General features: G+C 36.8%; 2 protein-coding genes across 3 annotated transcripts in view; one reads left to right on the plus strand and one right to left on the minus strand.

The window, feature by feature from the left end:
• MTTP (microsomal triglyceride transfer protein) overlaps nt 1-4,330 on the minus strand; it is a 47,134-nt gene extending 42,804 nt beyond the window's left edge. The window contains exon 1 of the mRNA XM_029922191.1: nt 4,057-4,330. Within this exon, the coding sequence (XP_029778051.1) occupies nt 4,057-4,117 (61 nt within the window). The 5' untranslated portion in view covers nt 4,118-4,330. The remainder of the gene's footprint in view (nt 1-4,056) is intronic.
• Nucleotides 4,331-16,168: 11,838 nt separating this feature from the next.
• The window catches only part of TRMT10A (tRNA methyltransferase 10A), a 20,221-nt gene continuing 17,397 nt past the window's right edge, over nt 16,169-18,992 (plus strand). The window contains exon 1 of one of the 2 annotated variants that reach the window (XM_029922285.1): nt 16,169-16,310. The gene's annotated coding sequence lies outside the window, so the exon portion shown is untranslated. Of the gene's footprint in view, nt 16,311-16,544; nt 16,914-18,992 lie in introns of those variants that run through there. The other variant, XM_029922396.1, reaches the window with a different exon arrangement.

Here is an 18,992-nt window from a genome sequence, read left to right on the forward strand (position 1 = left end):
TGTGGAGTTTACAGCTAAATGAGGAGATGGGCAATAAGAAAGAATATAAGCAAATTACAAAATGTTAGAAGTGCTAATGAAGAAAAATGAAACAGGAAAGGAAATGAGAATGCTGAAGGAAGCAGCTTTGTGAGAAGGTAATATTCTGGGCAAAGCCTTTAGGCTACGCCCGCAGGAAGGGCATTTCGTCCATCTCCACGCTTTCAGCTGCCCCCGCCCTCCACACACATAGAGGGAATGGGAATAGCCAAGTTTAAAGGCCCCAGGAGAGCACAGTGCAGGTGTAATGGAGGAATAGCAGAGAGGCCAGAGAGGCTGGAATTCAGTGAAAGACAGAAGATGAGGTCAAAAAGGAAAGTTCTGGGTGGTGAAGTTATATATTTTGACAAACCTTCAAAGAAAGGGGATACGGAGACAAGAGATAGGAATCTAGAAAAGCTAGGAGAAGGACGCGTGAGAGGCGAGTGTCCAAGAGTATACATACAAAAATAGACTGTGTCTCAACACCAAATCAGGCAGAACCTCTGGTATGAGATACAGAAGACAAAAAAAAGTCAGGAAATGGGCACCTGCTTGGCTAGGTTGGTTGAGTGTCTGGCTCTTGATTTCAGCTCAGGTCATGATCCTGGGGTCATTGGATCAAGTCCGGAATTGTGGAGAGGGATTCTTCCTCTCTCTCTCTGTCCCTCTCCCTTGCTCAGATGCTTGCTTGCTCTTACTCTCTCTCTCTCTCTCTCTCAATCTCTCTCTCAAATGATGATGATAATAATAATAATAATAATAATAATAATAATAATAATAATAATGATGTCAGGAAAAACCCTGAAGGAGATAAAGTCTATGACTAATGCTTGTCTCTCCTACCTCAACCTCTTCCACATTTTAACTGGGGACACTGCTACAGGTTCAAACATTGGCTCTCCGACCAGGAGAGGCATTTTGGCCAGAGAGGCCTTCTTTTTATTATGCCTATCGAATTCCACAGAGGGCATAAAGGAAATAACATGTCTTATCTAAACCTCACAGCAATTCTGAAAGGTAAGCATTATATGACAGCTAAGAAAAGCTGACTCTGCTCTCAACCCAACATAGCAGATACAATGCAGAATTCGATGTTTACATTTACTAAGATCCAAGTTTTGTGGACTACATAAATATATCTTCTGGCTAAAAAGACTATGAAAAGTTGGTAGGAAGGTAGCTTCTGTTAAATTTTAAATATTGCCAAAGTATCATATTGATCATTTTCTTCTACTTTACGAGTCAAAAAAATGTGAAAGCAGACAATATGTAAGAGATAAGAACTTGACTATGATGTGGAAGTGATAAAGCACAGGAAAAAAAAAGGGCCTTGTTCTAGATCTTTCTCCTACCTCTTTAAAGAAGAGATAAAGCCTGAAATGATTCAAATAAGTGGACTGTGCAGTAATATTGTCCCTGTTATCCTTTCCTCTTTGATAAGTGTTTCTCTGTTCATGTTATTCAGAGATCTGGCAACACTGGGCGACGGGAGTAAGTTCTATTTATACTGTTGACTTATTTCTTTCTTGGGATGTTGCTCTATAGAGTATACAGAATGGCATTTTTTTAAACTGAGTCTACACAAAACCTCTTAACATGTCCCTTCAAATGTATTTAAAATTTTTAAGAGACTTAAAAGCAACAAAACTCTTATTTTTGAACCTGTTAATAAAAATATCTGAAAATACACACTTTGAAACTTAGGTAAATTCAAGGTGAGATTTAAAGGCACAAGGTAGGCAATGGAATTGAGGATTCCAACAGAAAACTCTAAGACCAAAAGTGCAAGAGCAGGATGAAGGACTAGGGGGAAAGATTGGGAGATGATTGATGTGAATGGACTGAAAAGCGTGGGTCAGGCCAGGGACTTGAGAGCCAGCCTAGAAGTAAAGGACTTGGTTGGATTCAGAGATAACAAAATTAAACAGAACACTAGGCTAGCAAAAGTAAAAGCACTATAAAGAAAACCTGAAGAAAGCACTGAAAATAGGTTCATTCAGCCTAGCTCTTCTGAATAGACCCTCATCTGTACTAATCTCACCCCACCTGCTCCTCAGGCCAACCTCTGCTCATCATCTGCCCAGATCTGGGGATTTGCCAAACTGTTGCATTTAAAATTAAATGTAACATGGGTGTTGAGGTGATACATGAGACCCCCAAATTTATAGTGGCCTGATTTTAAAGTAGACTTTCACAAGAAGTTTATTAAATATCATCATAGAGGGCAAGGAATCTATAATGGAATCATAGTACCGTAATACAAAAAGGTATGACATCAGGTAGAGAGAGAGCTGTCAAATCCTATACTTTTAATTTATGATATTTGGCACAGGTAGCTTGTAACATGACGCTAAAGATGCTTAAGCTTTGGGGCCTTCACTTGCTCAGGCAAGATCTTGGAAGGGGACCCTAGCAATGTGTACACATGCCATATCTTTTCTTTTAGTAATGTTTGCAAAAGTAAGATGTTTTTGCATTTTTTTTCTCAAAGATGGCCCCTAAATTGCATAAGTTTCAGGTTCTAAAACTCTGGATTTGCCACTGAGTTTGTACACAACACACGGTAGCTATATGTAATGTTCTAAACCATATTTGCTACATGTCATTGCTGTGTGTGTGTGTGTGTGTGTGTGTGTGTGTGTTAGAGTCATTATAAGTGCATGTATTTGAAAATATCAAGTGATGCAATTTTCTCCTTTATAGAGTAGAAAAAAATAAAAAGGTATAATGACTACCATAGTTATTTTTCTCAAAATTATTAGGCTTGATATTATGGTGTAAAATTCCCTCATATTTCAAATACTCTACAATTTATTTGGCAGATAATGGCAAGTAAGGACTGTATTTTTAAATACGAAACACTTTAGAAACTGATGAAAATATTATCTTTAGTTGAGGAATCTAAAGTGTGATTTGCTTAGGTGAAATAATTTAAATTTAGCCCTGCATTTTTTTTTTTGCTTCAATAACAAAGATTATCTTTTTTCTTCATGTGGAAATTTTCCACATGAGAAATTTTGAGACAAGCTTAACTTTATGATCAAAAGCTAGTTATCCCAAAAAAGTTTTAGAAGTTTAATGTGAATTGTTTTGTATGACTTAGTTCTTAAAACTCAACCCATCATTTAGGGCATGCTAAGTGATGGGTTAAATCAACTGGTTTTGACAGTGTATCCTTTTAAGAGACTCTAAAAGTGACTATTTTATGGTTGCAACATTTAGGAATCCAAGGAGTTTGTTTACATTCTGGTTTATTTAAAAGACAACTCCATATTAATACATTTCATTCAGTTTTTAGAAACCATTCCTCATAAAATATGTCTGTTCCAAAAGGTATACAACTCATATGTATTTTTAAAAATGAACTTTATCTTTAAAGTAGAAACTACAAATAGCAACACTATTTATCCAGAGACAATAAGTCTTATTTCTTAAACCGATACCATGAAGTTTTATTTTGTTTAATTCACCACTTATGATAATCCTCACTTTTGAATGGCAATGCAATTAAACACATGCTTTACCATTTCATTCATAATGAAAATCAATTTCATTCATAAGGCAAATCAAATGCCTTTTTCATTGGGTCTAATTCTTCTTGATGTCACATTGCTAAGCAACTAAAAGGAAATTTAAAAAACTGGTTTTTTAAAATCCTCCTTTACAATTCAAATGAAGGAGCTGTATTCAGTGAGTGACCAACAGCAGCAGGTAACAATAGCTGGCATTTCTTTTCTCCCTTTTAAAAATAGACCATGAATGAGACATTGAAGCCAGGAGCACTTTAGTCTAAGGGACTGAAACTAAAAGGAACCTCTGTTTCCTTAATGTATGTAGGAATTTGAATTTGATTTTCATTCCAATCCAGTCATGCCTTCACAAGTATCCCAAAGTTCTGTAGTTTTGAAGATGATTTAGTTAGGAGTTCCTTCACTGTTCTCACACACACACACACACACACACACACACACACACACAACTTTTCCTCTCCATGATTATAAAATTGAAGTTCAAAAAAAGGAGACACAAACTTACCTTTAACAGAGGCTGAATATGAGGAAATGAAGCAGAGAAAAAGCACAGCAAGAAGAATCATATTGCCTCGCTACCCTCTAATGCATCCAGTTGCCAGCCAGGAGTCACTGAGAAGTGGCCTTTTCAGGTGGCAGTGAGGGAGTGACCCTCTTCAGAACCTGCAACAAGCCTGTTTATCTTTGGGGAAAGGTCAGATTCCAAACTCCAAAATGAGGACCTAAGTTCACCAAAGAACTCACTATTAATGATTAAACTTAGGTGGGCTGCAGTTTTCGGTCTCTTACTCTATTTACTTTTTTCTTTTCTTTTTCTTTCTTTCTTTTTTTTTACTCAAGAAGGAAAATCAAGAAAATGTTCACTTTTGAGAACTAAACCAGTCTGCCTTCCTATAAATTCAAAAGTTCTAAAGGACATTTGAGGAAAACTGGTGGTGATACTTTTTGGTTCAATACATGGATAATCATCATGCCAATATTAAGTGCTTATTTGTCCATTTGGTCACATTATGTGGGAAGGTGGCGAGGATTCTCTAACTAAGCTAAACTTGACTGAATTTTATTATGTCTTTTTGGACACCTTGGAATTTTTTAATACATTTATATGCTGGTATTTAAACATCAGTCTGAATTTTAGAATTTAAAAATTTTTAAGTTGTACCACCAGCAACCACTTCAAAAACATTACAGTACATAGAACTTTCAATTTTGAAAACTAGATGGTTCTTTTAATGTGTGAAAGTAATGGGGTTGTAGCAACTCAGCATTATCTATCATTAACATGCTAGCCTGTCAAACGAGAATATTACAGTAGACCTCTAGCTATTTCTATGACAAGAAACACTTGCCTGAGTCCTCAGGCTGGCTGGCTGAAGGCCCCTATGCTTTCTGAATCTCATTTCTAGGAAGAAATTCAGAGGGGAAATTCTAGCCCTTAGCACTTTTGCTACGGAACATTAATGAGGAAAGTTTTCTAGAATGAAAGTGAATATTCTAGTATGGCTAAAAGCATGCCAGCTGAACTAACTCTCGTCCTTGAAACCCCTGCAAGAGAAGTCGGCTATGAATACAACCTACTCAAATGAGGTGGTTTGGGGGTGGGGGATATTGTGGAGATGTTTTGGCAGGGAATAAAGTACTAGTGAAGGGCTATTTGAATGAAAATATTGTAAGGAAGTAAATACTATAAGTATTTGAAAATACTTATAGTCATGTTTAAGTATAAAGTGGGTTCTTAAATCTTCCATCCTTTTTCTCAAAACCCTTTTCTAGAATCCTAAACCATAAGCTTTTATCTTTTAGACAACTCAGATAAGAGACAACTTAATGAAATATAAAATTTAAAAATCTCCAAAGTTAAGCATATTATCTATTGAAATCTATTTTTGTATGAAGAACTGAAAGATGATTTGTCTTTATCATCTATTGAGATTAGAATTTTATTTGCTACCATAAGTTTCATGTATAAATAATGGCTGAATGTTTAAACATTTTAAAGGTAAAATGTTTGCTGTGACTATCTCCTTAAAATTATAAATAATAAGTTTTCCTGGGGTAAACAGAAAAGGCCATTCTTAGAAGAAAATATTTGTTGAAACAAATAAAAGTTTTTATGAATAACAGGAATTCTAAATACTTTGTTGCTTTACATTTAAATGGATTTCTATGTGCTCCACAATTTCTGCATTACATACATAGTGATATGAAGCCTTTAGACTCACCTAAACTTGGCATGCTTATTTATTTAAATAAAAGACTGGTTTAAATCATATGTAATTCTCTGATAACTGTCTTTGGTATTTCCATTTGAGGCTCACAGTTACATAGACCTTTAATGTTTGTGGTTAGACTATGTGATGCATGATACGTGTCTCTTTGGGTAAAGTACCATTTGCTGTCAAATGTTTACCAGAGTCCAACCAATAAAAGACACATCACTATTACCTAATAAAATAAATGCCATTTCATTCAAGCATTTGCTTTGGACTAGAAAGCTTCTATGAATCACACTATTAAGTAGTCATTTCAGCATAGGATGTTCAAAGAGCCTGTTTCTTTCAGTAATAGTGTCATCTGTCTATATTTTGCTTAGAACTTTTACTTTGTACAAAGAAACTTGAAAGATTTAAGATTATTTTACCAAAAATAAAATAAGAATGCCAAACTCTGTCTATAGTCAGTGAACTCTGTATATGGAAGAAGAGGCTTTCTCCTCTGTTGCTCAGTTGATCAATTAGAGCAAACATAGTAGAATATATGTGGAAGATACCTACCCAAACTCATCACTATTTTACATGGCATGGGAAGCAGGACAGGAGCATAGCACAGTATAAAAATAATAAGCGCTATCATCTATAAAACAATTGCTATGTATAATAAATTATGCTAAGCACTGTAGATTTTTTATAGTATATCCTAACAATCAATTTACATATTAGAAAAATGAGGTTTGCATTAATTTAGTAAAAATGACTTAAGAAATTTGGAAAAATCAAACCCTAAGACCTAATCACTGTTCTCCTTTACTTTAAAAATCTTAAAGATAGGAAGTAGAAAATCTGATTTCTTAGGGATGACAGAGAATTATTAATTGGGACTGTCACTAACTTGAGTAAATCCATCACAACTTTGTACAGAGGCTAACAGGGCACTTGATTATTGTGTTTAAATGCTCCAGGCTGAACAAACAGGGGGAAAAACTGATCTGTGCTAAAGAGGTCAAAATCAAACAATAGATTTTAAACCAATTCTCTTGCAATGAAAGTCTATTGGTAGTACATGACACTGTGGAATATCTGCTCTACACCTATTTTGCAGTGATAAACAAGAGACTATGACATAAAGATGAATTACTAATTCCAAAGTGCAGTTGTGTTTCTGTTGAGTATCAGAGGTTGTTAGGAGTTAACTCATTTTCCAAGATTGGAAGATAAATGAACTTCACCCACTAGAGGTTGGAAGGAAATGTATATCTGTACCCTACCAAGTACAGATACACTAAGTCAGACTATATGATAGCTATGGGGGTGGGGGGGAATTTATAACATTAGAACACTTGACTTTGTTTGTAGAAAAAGGCATGGCATTAATGGGGAAATAAATTTAAAAGGACACTTCAAATACCCCAAAGTGGTCCTAATAAAGTCTACCAGCATTTTCAATTCAGTGAGGGAGTTAGAATTTTCAAGAGATCCTGCAAAAAATAGTTTTGTTAGGTTGAGAATATTCTTATGGTGTGATGATCTCTTTTATACCAAGACAAAATTACATAAAGTAATTTTAAAAGGAGAGTACATAAAGTATTTTGAAAGGTATATTTTAAGAATTCTTTGAATAAATAAAAACCTAAGTGTCTAACAGTAAATGCCTTTCCTTAACAAGAATAAATTTGAGACTTAGGTTTGAAACATTTGAAATCTTCAAAAAGGATAGCAATTTTTCCAAAACAAGTTATTAGACAAACTTTATCTTCACCCCTACCTCTGGACACACACATATTTGACAACAACAACAAAATCTTTAAGGGTCAATAATAGTCACCATAAGAGGAGTAACTTTACATTACTTTTAGCCACAAAACCCCTGAATTTCTAGCCTTTAAAGGAGAGAATTGGTGATTCTCTTTCAGTAGACTACTATAAAGACAACAAAATTTATTCTTTTTTAATGTTTTTATTTATTTTTGAGAGACAGAGAGAGACAGAGCACGAGTGGGGGAGGGGCAGAGAGAGAGAGGGAGACACAGAATCCAAAGCAGGCCCCAGGCTCTGAGCTGTCAGCACAGAGCCTGACCCGGGGCTCAAACTCATGAACCACGAGATCATGACCTGAGCCAAAGTCAGACATTTAGCCAACTGAGACACCCAGGTGCCCCAAATGACAACAAAATTTAGATTTGGATCATGATGCTTGATTTTAATTACCAAGGTAGTCCAGAGATTTCCAATATAGCCTATACCCAGGTATTCCTATTATTATCTTACACTATTGTGGTAGATTTGTTACTTTTAAAAAATATTGATACATTATTATTAACTAAGATACATACAGACATACCTCATTTTACTGCACTTTACTGTGGTTTGAAGATCAAACTCGTGCCATTTTTCCAATAGCATTTGCTCACTTTGTGACTCTGTGTCACATTTTGGTAATTCTTGCAATATTTCAAACTTCTTTACTATTATATTTGTTACGGAGATCTGCGATCAGTGATCTTTGTTGTTAACTCTTGTAATTGCTTTAGAGCACCACAGACCACATCCATATAAGATGGAGAATTTATTTAATAATTAAATGTGTGTGTTCTGAATGCTCCACTTACTGACCATCCCCCATCCTTTCCATCTCCTTTGGCCTCTTTATTCCTTCAAATTAGGCCAGTTGATAGCCCTACAATAGCCTCTACGTGTTCGAGTGAAAGGAAGGCTCACTAGTCCTCTCACTTCAAATAAAAAGCTGGCAATGATTAAGTGTAGTGAGAAAGGCATGTTGAAAGTCAAGATAGGCCAAAAGCGAGGCCTCTGGTGCCAAACAAGTAGCCAACTTGTGAATGTAAAGGCAAAGTTCTTGAAGGAAATTAAAAGTATTATTTCACTGAACAGTTGAATAGTAAGGAAGTGAAACAGGCTTCTTGCAGATATGAAGAAAGGCTGAGTGGTCTAGACAGAAGTTCAAACCAGCCACCACGTTCTCTCATGCTAAAGCTTAATCCAAGGCAAGGCCTTAACTCTTCCATTCTCTGAAGGGTGGGAGAAATGAGGAAGCTGCAGAGTTTGAAGCTAACAGAAAAGTTTGAAGCTAGCAGAGGTTGGTTCATGAGGTTTAAAGAAAGGAGCCACCTCCATAACATAGAAGTGCAAGGTGAAGCAGCAAGTCCTGATGTAGAAGCTGCAGCAGGTGGTCCAGAAGATGCAGCTAAGATAATTCATGAAGGTGGCTACACTACAGAATAGATTATCAATGGGGAAGAAACAGAAGATGCCATCTAATCATCATCTCAAATCTTCAAAGGACAAGCTGACTGTCTTGTTAAGGGCTAATGCAGCTTGTGACTTTAGGTTGAAGCCAATGCTCATTTGCCATTCAGAAGATACTGAGACCCTTAAGAATCATGCTAAAAAAATAAAATTAAAATTAAAAAAATAAAGAATCATGCTAAATCTACTCTGCTTGTGCTCTATCAATGAAACAACAAAGCCTGCATGATAGCACATCTGTGTATAACATGGTATACTAAATATTTTAAGCCCACTGTTGAGACCTACTGCTCAAAAGACTTCCTTCAAAATATTATGACTCAATGACAATGCACCTGGTCACCCAGGAACTCTGATGGAGCTGTATAATGAGATTCATGTTGTTTTCATGCCCACTAACACTATATCTATTCCACATCCTATGGATCAAGGAGTAATTTCAACTTTCAAATCTTATTATTTAAGAAATGCATTTCATAAGGGGTGCCTGGATGGCTCAGTCAATTGAGCATCTGGCTTCAGCTCAGGTCATGATCTCATGGTTCGTGGGTTCAAACCCCATGTCAGGTTCTGGGCTGACAGCTCAGAATCTGGAGGCTGCTTCGGGTTCTATGTCTCCCTCTCTCCTCCTCCCCCCCCGCCCCACTCTCTCTCTCTCACTCTCTCTCTCTCTCTCTCTCTTTCTCTCATAAGTAAATAAATACTAAAAATATAAAAAATAAAATAAAATAAAGAAAGGCTATAGATACTATAGTCTGATGGATCTAAGCAAAGACAATTAAAAATCCTCTGGAAAGTATTCACCAATCTAGATGCCAATAAGAACATTTGTGATTCATGGGGAGAGATAAAAATATCAACATCAAAAGGAATTTGGAAGAAGTTGATTCCAACCCTCAGGGATTACTTTGAAGGGGTTAAGACTTCAGTGAAGGAAGTAACTACAGCTATGGTAAAAACAGCAAAAGAATTAGAAGTGGAGCCTCAAAATAGAGCTGGATTTGTGACTGGATTGTTCGAATGTCGTGATAAAACCATAACAGGTGAAAAGTTGCATCATATGGATGAGCAAAGAAAGTGGTTTCCTGAAATGGAATCTACTCCTGGTAAAGACTGTTGAAATGACCGTAAAATATTTAGGATATTACATAAACTTAGTTGATAAAGCAGCAGCAGGGTTTCAGAGGATTGACTCCAATTTTGAAAGAATTGCTACTGTAGGTAAAATGCTATCAAACAGCATTTGTTGTGCATGAGTTGAGAGGCAGTATCTCATTCCGGTTTGGATTTTCCTTTCCCTGATGATTAGTGATGTTGAACATCTTCTCATGTGTCTGTTGGCCATCAGCATGTTTTCTTGGGAAAAAATGTCTACTCAAGTCCTCTGCTCATTTTTAAATCAGGTTTTTAAAAATATTAATTTGTGTATGGTCTTTATATGTTTTGGATATTAACCCCCTATTGGATGTATGACTTGAAAATATCTTCTCCTACTCAGTAGGTTACCATCTCATATTGTTGATGGTTTCCTTCACTGTCCCAAGGTTTTTCAGTCCAATATAATCCCATTTGGGTTTTTTTTCCCCAAGCTTTTGTTGCCCTTGGACCAGGAGATGGTCCAAAAAAAGTATTGCTAAGACTTATGTCTACAAGCTTCTTGCCTGTTTTCTTTTAGGAGTTCTATGGTTTCAGGGCTTATATTCAAGCCTCTAATCTATTTTTAGCTTACCTTGCATATAGTGTAAGATAGAAGTCCATTTTTCAACACCATTGATGGAAGAGATTGTCTTTTCCCTGTTAAATATTTTTGCCTCTGTTGTAAGTTTAATTGACCATGCATGCATGGGTTCATCTCTAGGCTGTGTATTAAATTCCATTGATCTATACATCTGCTTTCATGCCAATACCATACTGTTTTGAATATTGCAGCTTTGTACTGTAGTATCAGGTAGAGTGATGCTTCTGCCTTCGTTCTCCTTTTCAAGATTGCTTTAGCTATTCAGGATCTTTTGTGGTTCCATACAAATTTTAGAATTATTTGTTCTAGTTCTGTGAAAAATGCCATTGGTATTTCAGTGGGGATTGCATTGAATCTGTAAACCATTTTGTGTAATATGAACATTTTAATGATACTAATTCTTCCAGACCATTTACATGGCATATCATTCCATTTATCCGTGTCATCTTCAGTTTCTTTCATCAATGTCTGATAGTGTTCAGAGTATAGGTCTTTCACCTCCTTGATTAAATTTATGCCTAAGTATCTTATTTTTTTGATGCAATTATAAGGAGGTTATATAAATTCCTCTTCCTGATAGTTATTAGTGTACAAAATGCAATAGGTTTCTGCATAATAAATTTGTATCCTGTAACTTTACTGAATTTATTTATTAGTTCTTAAAGTTTTTTTTTTTCTAAATAAAGCTTTTAGGGTTTTCTATATATAGTAACATGACACCTGCAGGTTGTGACAGTTTTACTACTTCCTTACCAATTTGGATGCCTTTTGTATCATCTTCTTGTCTGATTGCTGTGGCTAGGACTTCCAGTATTATGTTGAATAAAAGTGGTGAGAGTGGCCTTCCTTGTTTCTGATCTTAGAGGGAAAGCTTTCAGTTTTTCATACCAAGTATGATGTTAGCTGTGAGTCTGTCATATGTGGCCTTTGTTACATTGAGGCATGTTCCTTCTGTAGCCACTTGGTTAAGAATTTTTATCACAAATTGATGTTGAATATTGTCAATTTCTGCATCTATTAGGATGTTCATATGATATTATCTTTTGTTAATCTAGTATATTACATTGTTTTATTTGTAGATGTTGAATTATCCTTGCATCTCTAGAGTAAGTTCCACTTGATCATGAATTATGATCCTTTTCATGTATTATTGAATTTGGTTTACTAATAATTTGCTGAAAATTTTTTCATTTGTTTTGATCAGGAATATTGGCCTCTACTACTACTACTACTACTACTACTACTACTACTACTACTACTACTATTTATTCTTTTTCACAGTGTCTTTGGTTTTTGTATCAAGGTAATGCTGGCATCGTAAAATGAATTTGAAAGTATTCCTCCCTCTTTAATTTTTTTGTAATAATCTGAGAAGGATTGATACTAACCTCTTCAAATGTTTGGTAGAATTCAACTGGGAAGCTGTCTGGTCCTTGTTTTTTGAAGATTTTTCAAATTACTGATTTAATTTCATTACTTGTAATTGGTCTATTCAGATTTTCTATTTCTTCATGATTCAGTCTTACACAGTTCTATATTTCTGTGAATTTATCAATTTCTTCTAGGTCTTCCAATTTGTTGGTATATACTGTTCTAGTAGTCTCTAAGAATAATATTTCCTTTTCTTGTCTTATTGAACTAGCTAGGACTTCCAGTAAAATATCTAAATATATATGTGTACTTTAAATATTTTATATTCTTTTCTGAGTTCTGTCACTCTTCAAATATTGTTTTCTCCAATCGCTTTATTTCTCAGTTTTCTTTCTGTTTTCTGTTGTTCTGGCTTCTCTCACTAATGTTTTTTTGCTTTGAAACATTAGGTTATATTCTTCATATATATTTTAGCTACTTCACATTCTCTTATTATAATAACTAAAAATGATTCAACAATAACCCTTTTGTGGTATATTTTAAAACTAAGCCAGTTATTCTTCATCTTTAAGAAAGAGAGGTGCATACAATGGCTTCTCTAGTCTCATGGTTCTAGAGTTCCTTTTCTTGTGTTTTCATAAAATGACACTTATGTATCATTGTCATTTCTGAGATCTGTCTCTTCCCTCTACTTTTATTTTGACCTGAATTTTTCTCTTCCTCTATTGTCCCTCTCCTGCTCGATTTGGATTTTACTCTTAGAAATTTCTGCTTACTGTTGGGCTTTGTCCAAGATAGGAGCTCAGCTTTATTAAGTTTTAAGAGTTCATAAGCTCTATACCCCTCCAGCATTCTCAGACTTTACTGCTCCTCCCTTTGTTACTCATCCTGAAATTACAGTCAGCCAGTTTGCTTCTGATCTCATATTAGTCTCCCTTGCTTTTCAGTAAATACCTGTTGGTAGTTTGAGGGTCCTCCCACTGTCATGGCCTTCAGATGCTCTATTGTCTTTCCACTGTTTCCTCCTACATAGATGCTCATCCTAAGTTGATGGTTTGTTCCCACCTGCTCACATTTTGAGCTTTATAAGGATTCTTTTCCACTTTGTTATATTATTGCCATGATGTGGATTTGTTGTTTTGCTATCCAAGACATTCTACCTATTTTTATGACGAAATTCAGACTACAATACCTCGATAGTCATCTTCCTAGAGTTTCACTATTCATGTATTACTTGGGGAGAGAGAGAAAGTTTTTTTGATTGGTTGGTTGGTTTGACTTTTTTTTTTTAAGTTTCAAACTTTTCCTATATTTTCAAAATCAATCAAAATGCAAGTTGAAATGATTATAATAGGTTGATTCTGCCTTTTAGATAGCTTTCGAGTAATTTAAAAATTAGTTGTTTTGTTTTCTTAGCCTAAAATTAACATATTCCAGAGTGTTACTCCATTCCCATACCTTCCCACTCTCAACTTGCTGGAGAATACTCTCAGACTTAATGAAATACCAGAACTAGGCTTAAAATAATGGAATTTGTGATGACTGCCCAATGTTTTCAGGCCAAACATTTGAAGGAGCTCATTACTGTATTTATTACCATTTTGTTACTGCTGTTGCAAAACTCTATCTGTAGCCCCTTTCTCACTCACAGTATACTTAACAAACTGGCAGCCAGTTCTCTGACTATGGTCCACAAGTTCTGTTTAGCCTGCTCACTATTTAAAAAATGAACAAACAAAAGGGTTGCCATCACTTAAAATCCAGATTTCACATAAAAATCCAGTTTCCTGGCTGCTCTTTAAAAGTTGAGATCTGGTGTAATTAAGCCCATATTCCTACTTGGAACTTGTGCCCTGACTAAACAGAGAATATTCTCTCCAGTTTGTGACCCTTTTCTCCCAGATAGTATCTCTCATTTGCTACCTTCTGGTCCTCATGGACATTATAGATTTGCAACTCATGAAACTAATGTCTATTTGATTTCAAGCTCTTATCTTGGCTTAGGCCACCAGATATGTACTGATGATTTATCAATCTGTTTCTACTTAGATATCCTGCATACTTCCCAGAATCCACATATTCAATATCAAACTATATTTTTCAGAATGTCATTTCCTTCCACTATTCTTTAAATGACCCAGTTAATATAACTATATTCCTACAGTTGTACAAATTAAAAAAACCCTTAGGGTTATTCTTTCATCTTTTTTCCTTATCCTACCCACAGCTTTTCAACCATGTGCCAAATTGCTATCTTTGCTTGTATAGCTCCCAATATTTTAAATACCTTTCCCTTCTTTATATATGGAAAAACACTTACTTTTCAATATGGAGCAAAATTATTCCATTTCTAAAACTGCATCTCCTGTGTCCAGAAGCATTTAGTTGCTCCTTTCAATGTATAGCCATGTCAAGTACATTATATGTTGTACTGTATTTATTTACTCCCTTAGTAGCCTAATGGATTCCTTACCAGGTCAGAGATTATGATTTACTTATCTTTGTATCAACAGTATTAAGACAAAAACACGGAACTCAATAAATGTGTCAAAAAACATATACATGAATTTTACAAATCAATGAAAATAAAATTATTTCATGTCATGAATTTGCCTTCCTGTACTTTCTATATTATCCTTCCATCTTTGGTTAAATTGCCCCCCCTCCCCCCTTTCCTTGCTGGTCCTTTTGTGGTGCTTGCTTTGAATTGACAGTAGAATCATTTAAAATTTTGCACCATATGACTATAACATTAAATGGCCATATCAAAAGAAAACTCATTCACTACACCATGACAATATGAGGGATTTCGAGGTAACTTAAAAATTATGTTTTAAATAGCTAGGGATGCCAGGTATTAACACTGAAAAAATATATAATTACTCATAACAGAATCCTGAGGGGCACTGAACAGCTGTTGAAAAACTTGGCACATCACTATGCCAGCCTGAGTTTAATGACCTACATGTGAAGGGCTACATATCCGATTACTAATCCTTCCTCAGCTACTCTTTGCCCTGATACAGAGGCAGCTGAGAAAAGATGCCCTACTAACATCAGAAATGGATCCAGACTTTGTGGTCAATGTTCAAAGATCGCTTAGATTTAAGATAAGGAAGAAACAGGGAGTGACCCACAACAGTGTTACAGCTGATACAGTTTTTCAAGTAAAATTTGAGGGTTGGAAGAATGACTTCAGTTTCATGATCAGAAAACTCAAATTCTGAATTTAATTTTCTATTCATGAAAACCTTTAAACATGTTCAAGTATGCTTTCAAATATCAAGTATTCACTTCACAATTCTTTCCATACCAATATGGCAGTCTTCTATAAACCAATTCAAACTTCATTCTTATCTTCAAATTCTGCAATAATCACCTATTAGAAGTGGGCCAAAAGCAAAACTAAATAGAAAATGACAGTCTATTAGATTATGTTTCAGTTCTCCCTCAGTTGACTTGGTCTATATATAGCAAAAAAGATCATATAAGGTCACGTATTATAAACAATGAAATGCCACGTGATGTTTTGCAAAATAGCATAGGAAAAATAGCTCAAGGAATAAATGGAGAGTTAAGATTTATGGTCATAATGATGAAAAAAGTTTAAACATTCTAGATTTAAAAGCATCTTATTGGGAATTTGACTCACTCCTTAAATGTGATTTTCCATTTGAGTTGTGTGAAATTATGTGATGCAACCTTCTTCCGTTTACATTATAATCGAGGCAAGCTACGCTTTCCTTTCATCTCCAGCAGAGCATTAAGAGCCCTCCATCAGTTTCGAATTTAAAATTTGTAACAGTAGGTCTGCCTTAAGACCTCTCCTCCATCCCCATAGGAATATATAAATGAATACATGCGCACCAAGTACACACTTGCCTTGAGGTGGATAAACATACACCACTGTAACTACATTCCCCTCCTCTCCGAAAAGCCTAACGCTAGGCCCCGCCCAACATAAACTCCCTCCCCCTTTCTTCCGCTGCGGGTCCAACATTGGCGCAGTTCGATGACGCTAAGGCGTAAGGGCCGTAGCCTCCTCCGCGTCGCCACCATCCCTGCCTCTGGGAGTTGAAGTTTCCTGGGGAAGATTCGTGAGCTACATCGGGATCATTAAGAGAAGGCTTTGTGTTGGTGCTCTCGGTTCCCTGACGACTACTGAGCTGGGTAAGTCGCCTGGTACTGCGGCTGGGGCTTGCCTACCCTCTGCTCTGTTTTGGGCGCAAAAGGGGCTTTTGTAAGTGTCATCCTCAGCATCAGGGCTTCCGGGGGAGAGAGGAGCGGGGCCGTGGAAGTGGCGCCTGTACCCTGTTCCCGAAGGAAGTGATGTCAGATATAGCGCGTCCCCGGCGCTAAGCAGCTTCCTGATTCGCTGGCTGCAGTTTAATCCCGCCTCGAGTGCGTCCGCAGGCGGGTGGCCTAGAGGGGGACACTGGGGTGAGGCCTTCCCACTCCCGGTGGGGGCGCCTGTGCCCTAAGTTTGGGGGACGGGATCCGGTCCCTAGTATGGGAAGAGTGTGAGCTTCTAAAGAGTGAGGGGAGAGGGAAATCTGGATTCTGAAGGGCTGGAAAACGAGCTGTGGTTCTACCACTTGGTGGCTAGAGACCTTGAGCCGTCGATTCCCTGTTTAAATCGGCCTCAGCCGTTTCTCCAGCTAGGGGCTGATGTGGCTGAGCGCTCAGGAGAAGGTTGCTGCAAGTGCTCTTAAGCCCCGTGGTGGTGAGCCGAGGATGGTTTTTTAAGAAGACTGAGGTGTTAACGTGATTTCAGTGAGATATTTTAAGTGTTAAAATGCGGGAGTTTTTCTAGGGATATAAAGACGATGGAAACAGGACTTTCTCTTTTTGTGGGTTTTGGTTGCTTTGTAATTTCTCCCCCACTCCCTGTCCCAGCCAAAATCCTCCCAAGGGGCCTGAGAGCTGAACCAAGCGCTCTTGATACTGCATATCAGGACGGTGCGTTTTAAAAGGGGTGTTCTTTCATTCCCTGCCACTGTCAGGTCGTTTAACGACACTTTGCAGTTATTCCAACATTCGTTTGTATATTTCAGGAAGGGAGGCAGTGTCATAAATTATCAAGATTTTATTTAGCCCAACCATATCCATGAAAGTTGGGGGCGGATATTTTTAATTTTATTTGGCTATTCACTGATGTGTGATGTGTGGAAGTTGTGCTAAGAAGCGGAAATACAACTTTAACTTATTTGCCTCACATCAAATGGCCTTAGTCATCTTTATCCAGTTCTTAGTTTTATCGGATCACCTGATAACCTATTTCTGTGACGAAATGAACCAACCTATTACAACTTATATGTTAAACTGATTTTCACACACTTATATAATTGCTACAAAGTATTGTTCTTACATATTTGTTGAACGTGGTTGAATAAATAAAAATGTGCTGAGTGTCACTTCACGCAAGGGAGGAACACAGAACTGGTGTGGGGCTTCTAAAGGAGCAAAAACTTTAAAAAGCGAGTATACCGAGTAAATTGCCATATTTTACCAGCTAACCTGAACAAGCTAGTACATAGTGAAATGCTTATTGTGTGGTATAGAAAGTGGGAGTTGGTACACATCTTTGTATGTAAAATGTGATATAAGCAGTAATGTACTGGATGGTAAGCTAGCATCCTTATTTTTTTAATTTTGTGCTTCTATATATCTAGCTTTTCAAAACTTAAAAAACGTTTTTCTTAATCGCATTTTGTTAATTGAGAATAGCTTTAAAAATAATTATGATAACGTTGACCAGCTCATGACCTTTCCTTGTATGTGATAGCCTGTTTAAAAACATTAGTATGCAATGATAGACCAAGTTAAAATTAACATAGACATCTTAGATAGGAAAGGCAAAAGCTCCCCCTGGTGTACATGTAAAACACTGCTATACATTGCTTTAAATTTTTTTTCACATTATAGAGCCAATGAACACTTGTAGGTTTTTTTTAATAGTTTATTGTCAAATTGGTTTCCATACAACACCCAGTGCTCTTCCCCACAAGTGCCCTCCTCCATCACCACCACCTCTTTTCCCCCCTCCCTCTTCAGCCCTCAGTTTGTTTTCAGTATTCAATAGTCTCTCAAGTTTTGCATCCCTCACCCTCCCCAACTCTCTTTCCCTCTTCCCCTCCCCCTGGTTCTCCATTAGGTTTCTCCTGTTCTCCTGTTAGACCTATGAGTGCCAACATATGGTTTCAGTCCTTCTCTGCCTGACTTATTTTGCTTAGCATGACACCCTCAAGGTCCATCCACTTTCCTACAAATGGCCAGATTTCATTCTTTCTCATTGCCATGTAGTACTCCATTGTGTATATGTACCATATCTTCTTGATCCACTCATCAGGTGATGGACATTTAGGCTTTTTCCATGTTTTGGCTATTGTTGACAGTGCTGCTATAAACATTGGGGTACATGTGCTCCTATGCATCAGCACTTCTGTATCCCTTGGGTAAACCCCTAGCAGTGCTATTGCTGGGTCATAAGGGAGTTCTATGGATAGTTTTTTGAGGAACCTCCGCACTGTTTTCCAGAGTGGCTGCACCAGTTGACATTCCCACCAACAGTGTAGGAGGGTGCCCATCTCTTCAAACCCTTGCCAGTATCTATAGTCTCTTGATTTGTTCATTTTAGTCACCCTGACTGGCGTGAGGAGGTATCTCAGTGTGGTTTTGATTTGTGTTTCCCTGATGATGAGTGATGTTGAGCATCCTTTCATGTGCCTGTAGGCCATCTGGATGTCTTCGTTGGAGAAGTGTCTGTTCATGTCTTCTGCCCATTTCTTCACTGGGTTATTTGTTTAGTGGGTGTGAGGTTTGGTGAGTTCCTTGTATATTTTAGATACTAGC

Source organism: Suricata suricatta, chromosome 1 (genome assembly GCF_006229205.1).
Source record: "Suricata suricatta isolate VVHF042 chromosome 1, meerkat_22Aug2017_6uvM2_HiC, whole genome shotgun sequence".
Classification (NCBI taxonomy): Eukaryota; Metazoa; Chordata; class Mammalia; order Carnivora; family Herpestidae; genus Suricata; species Suricata suricatta.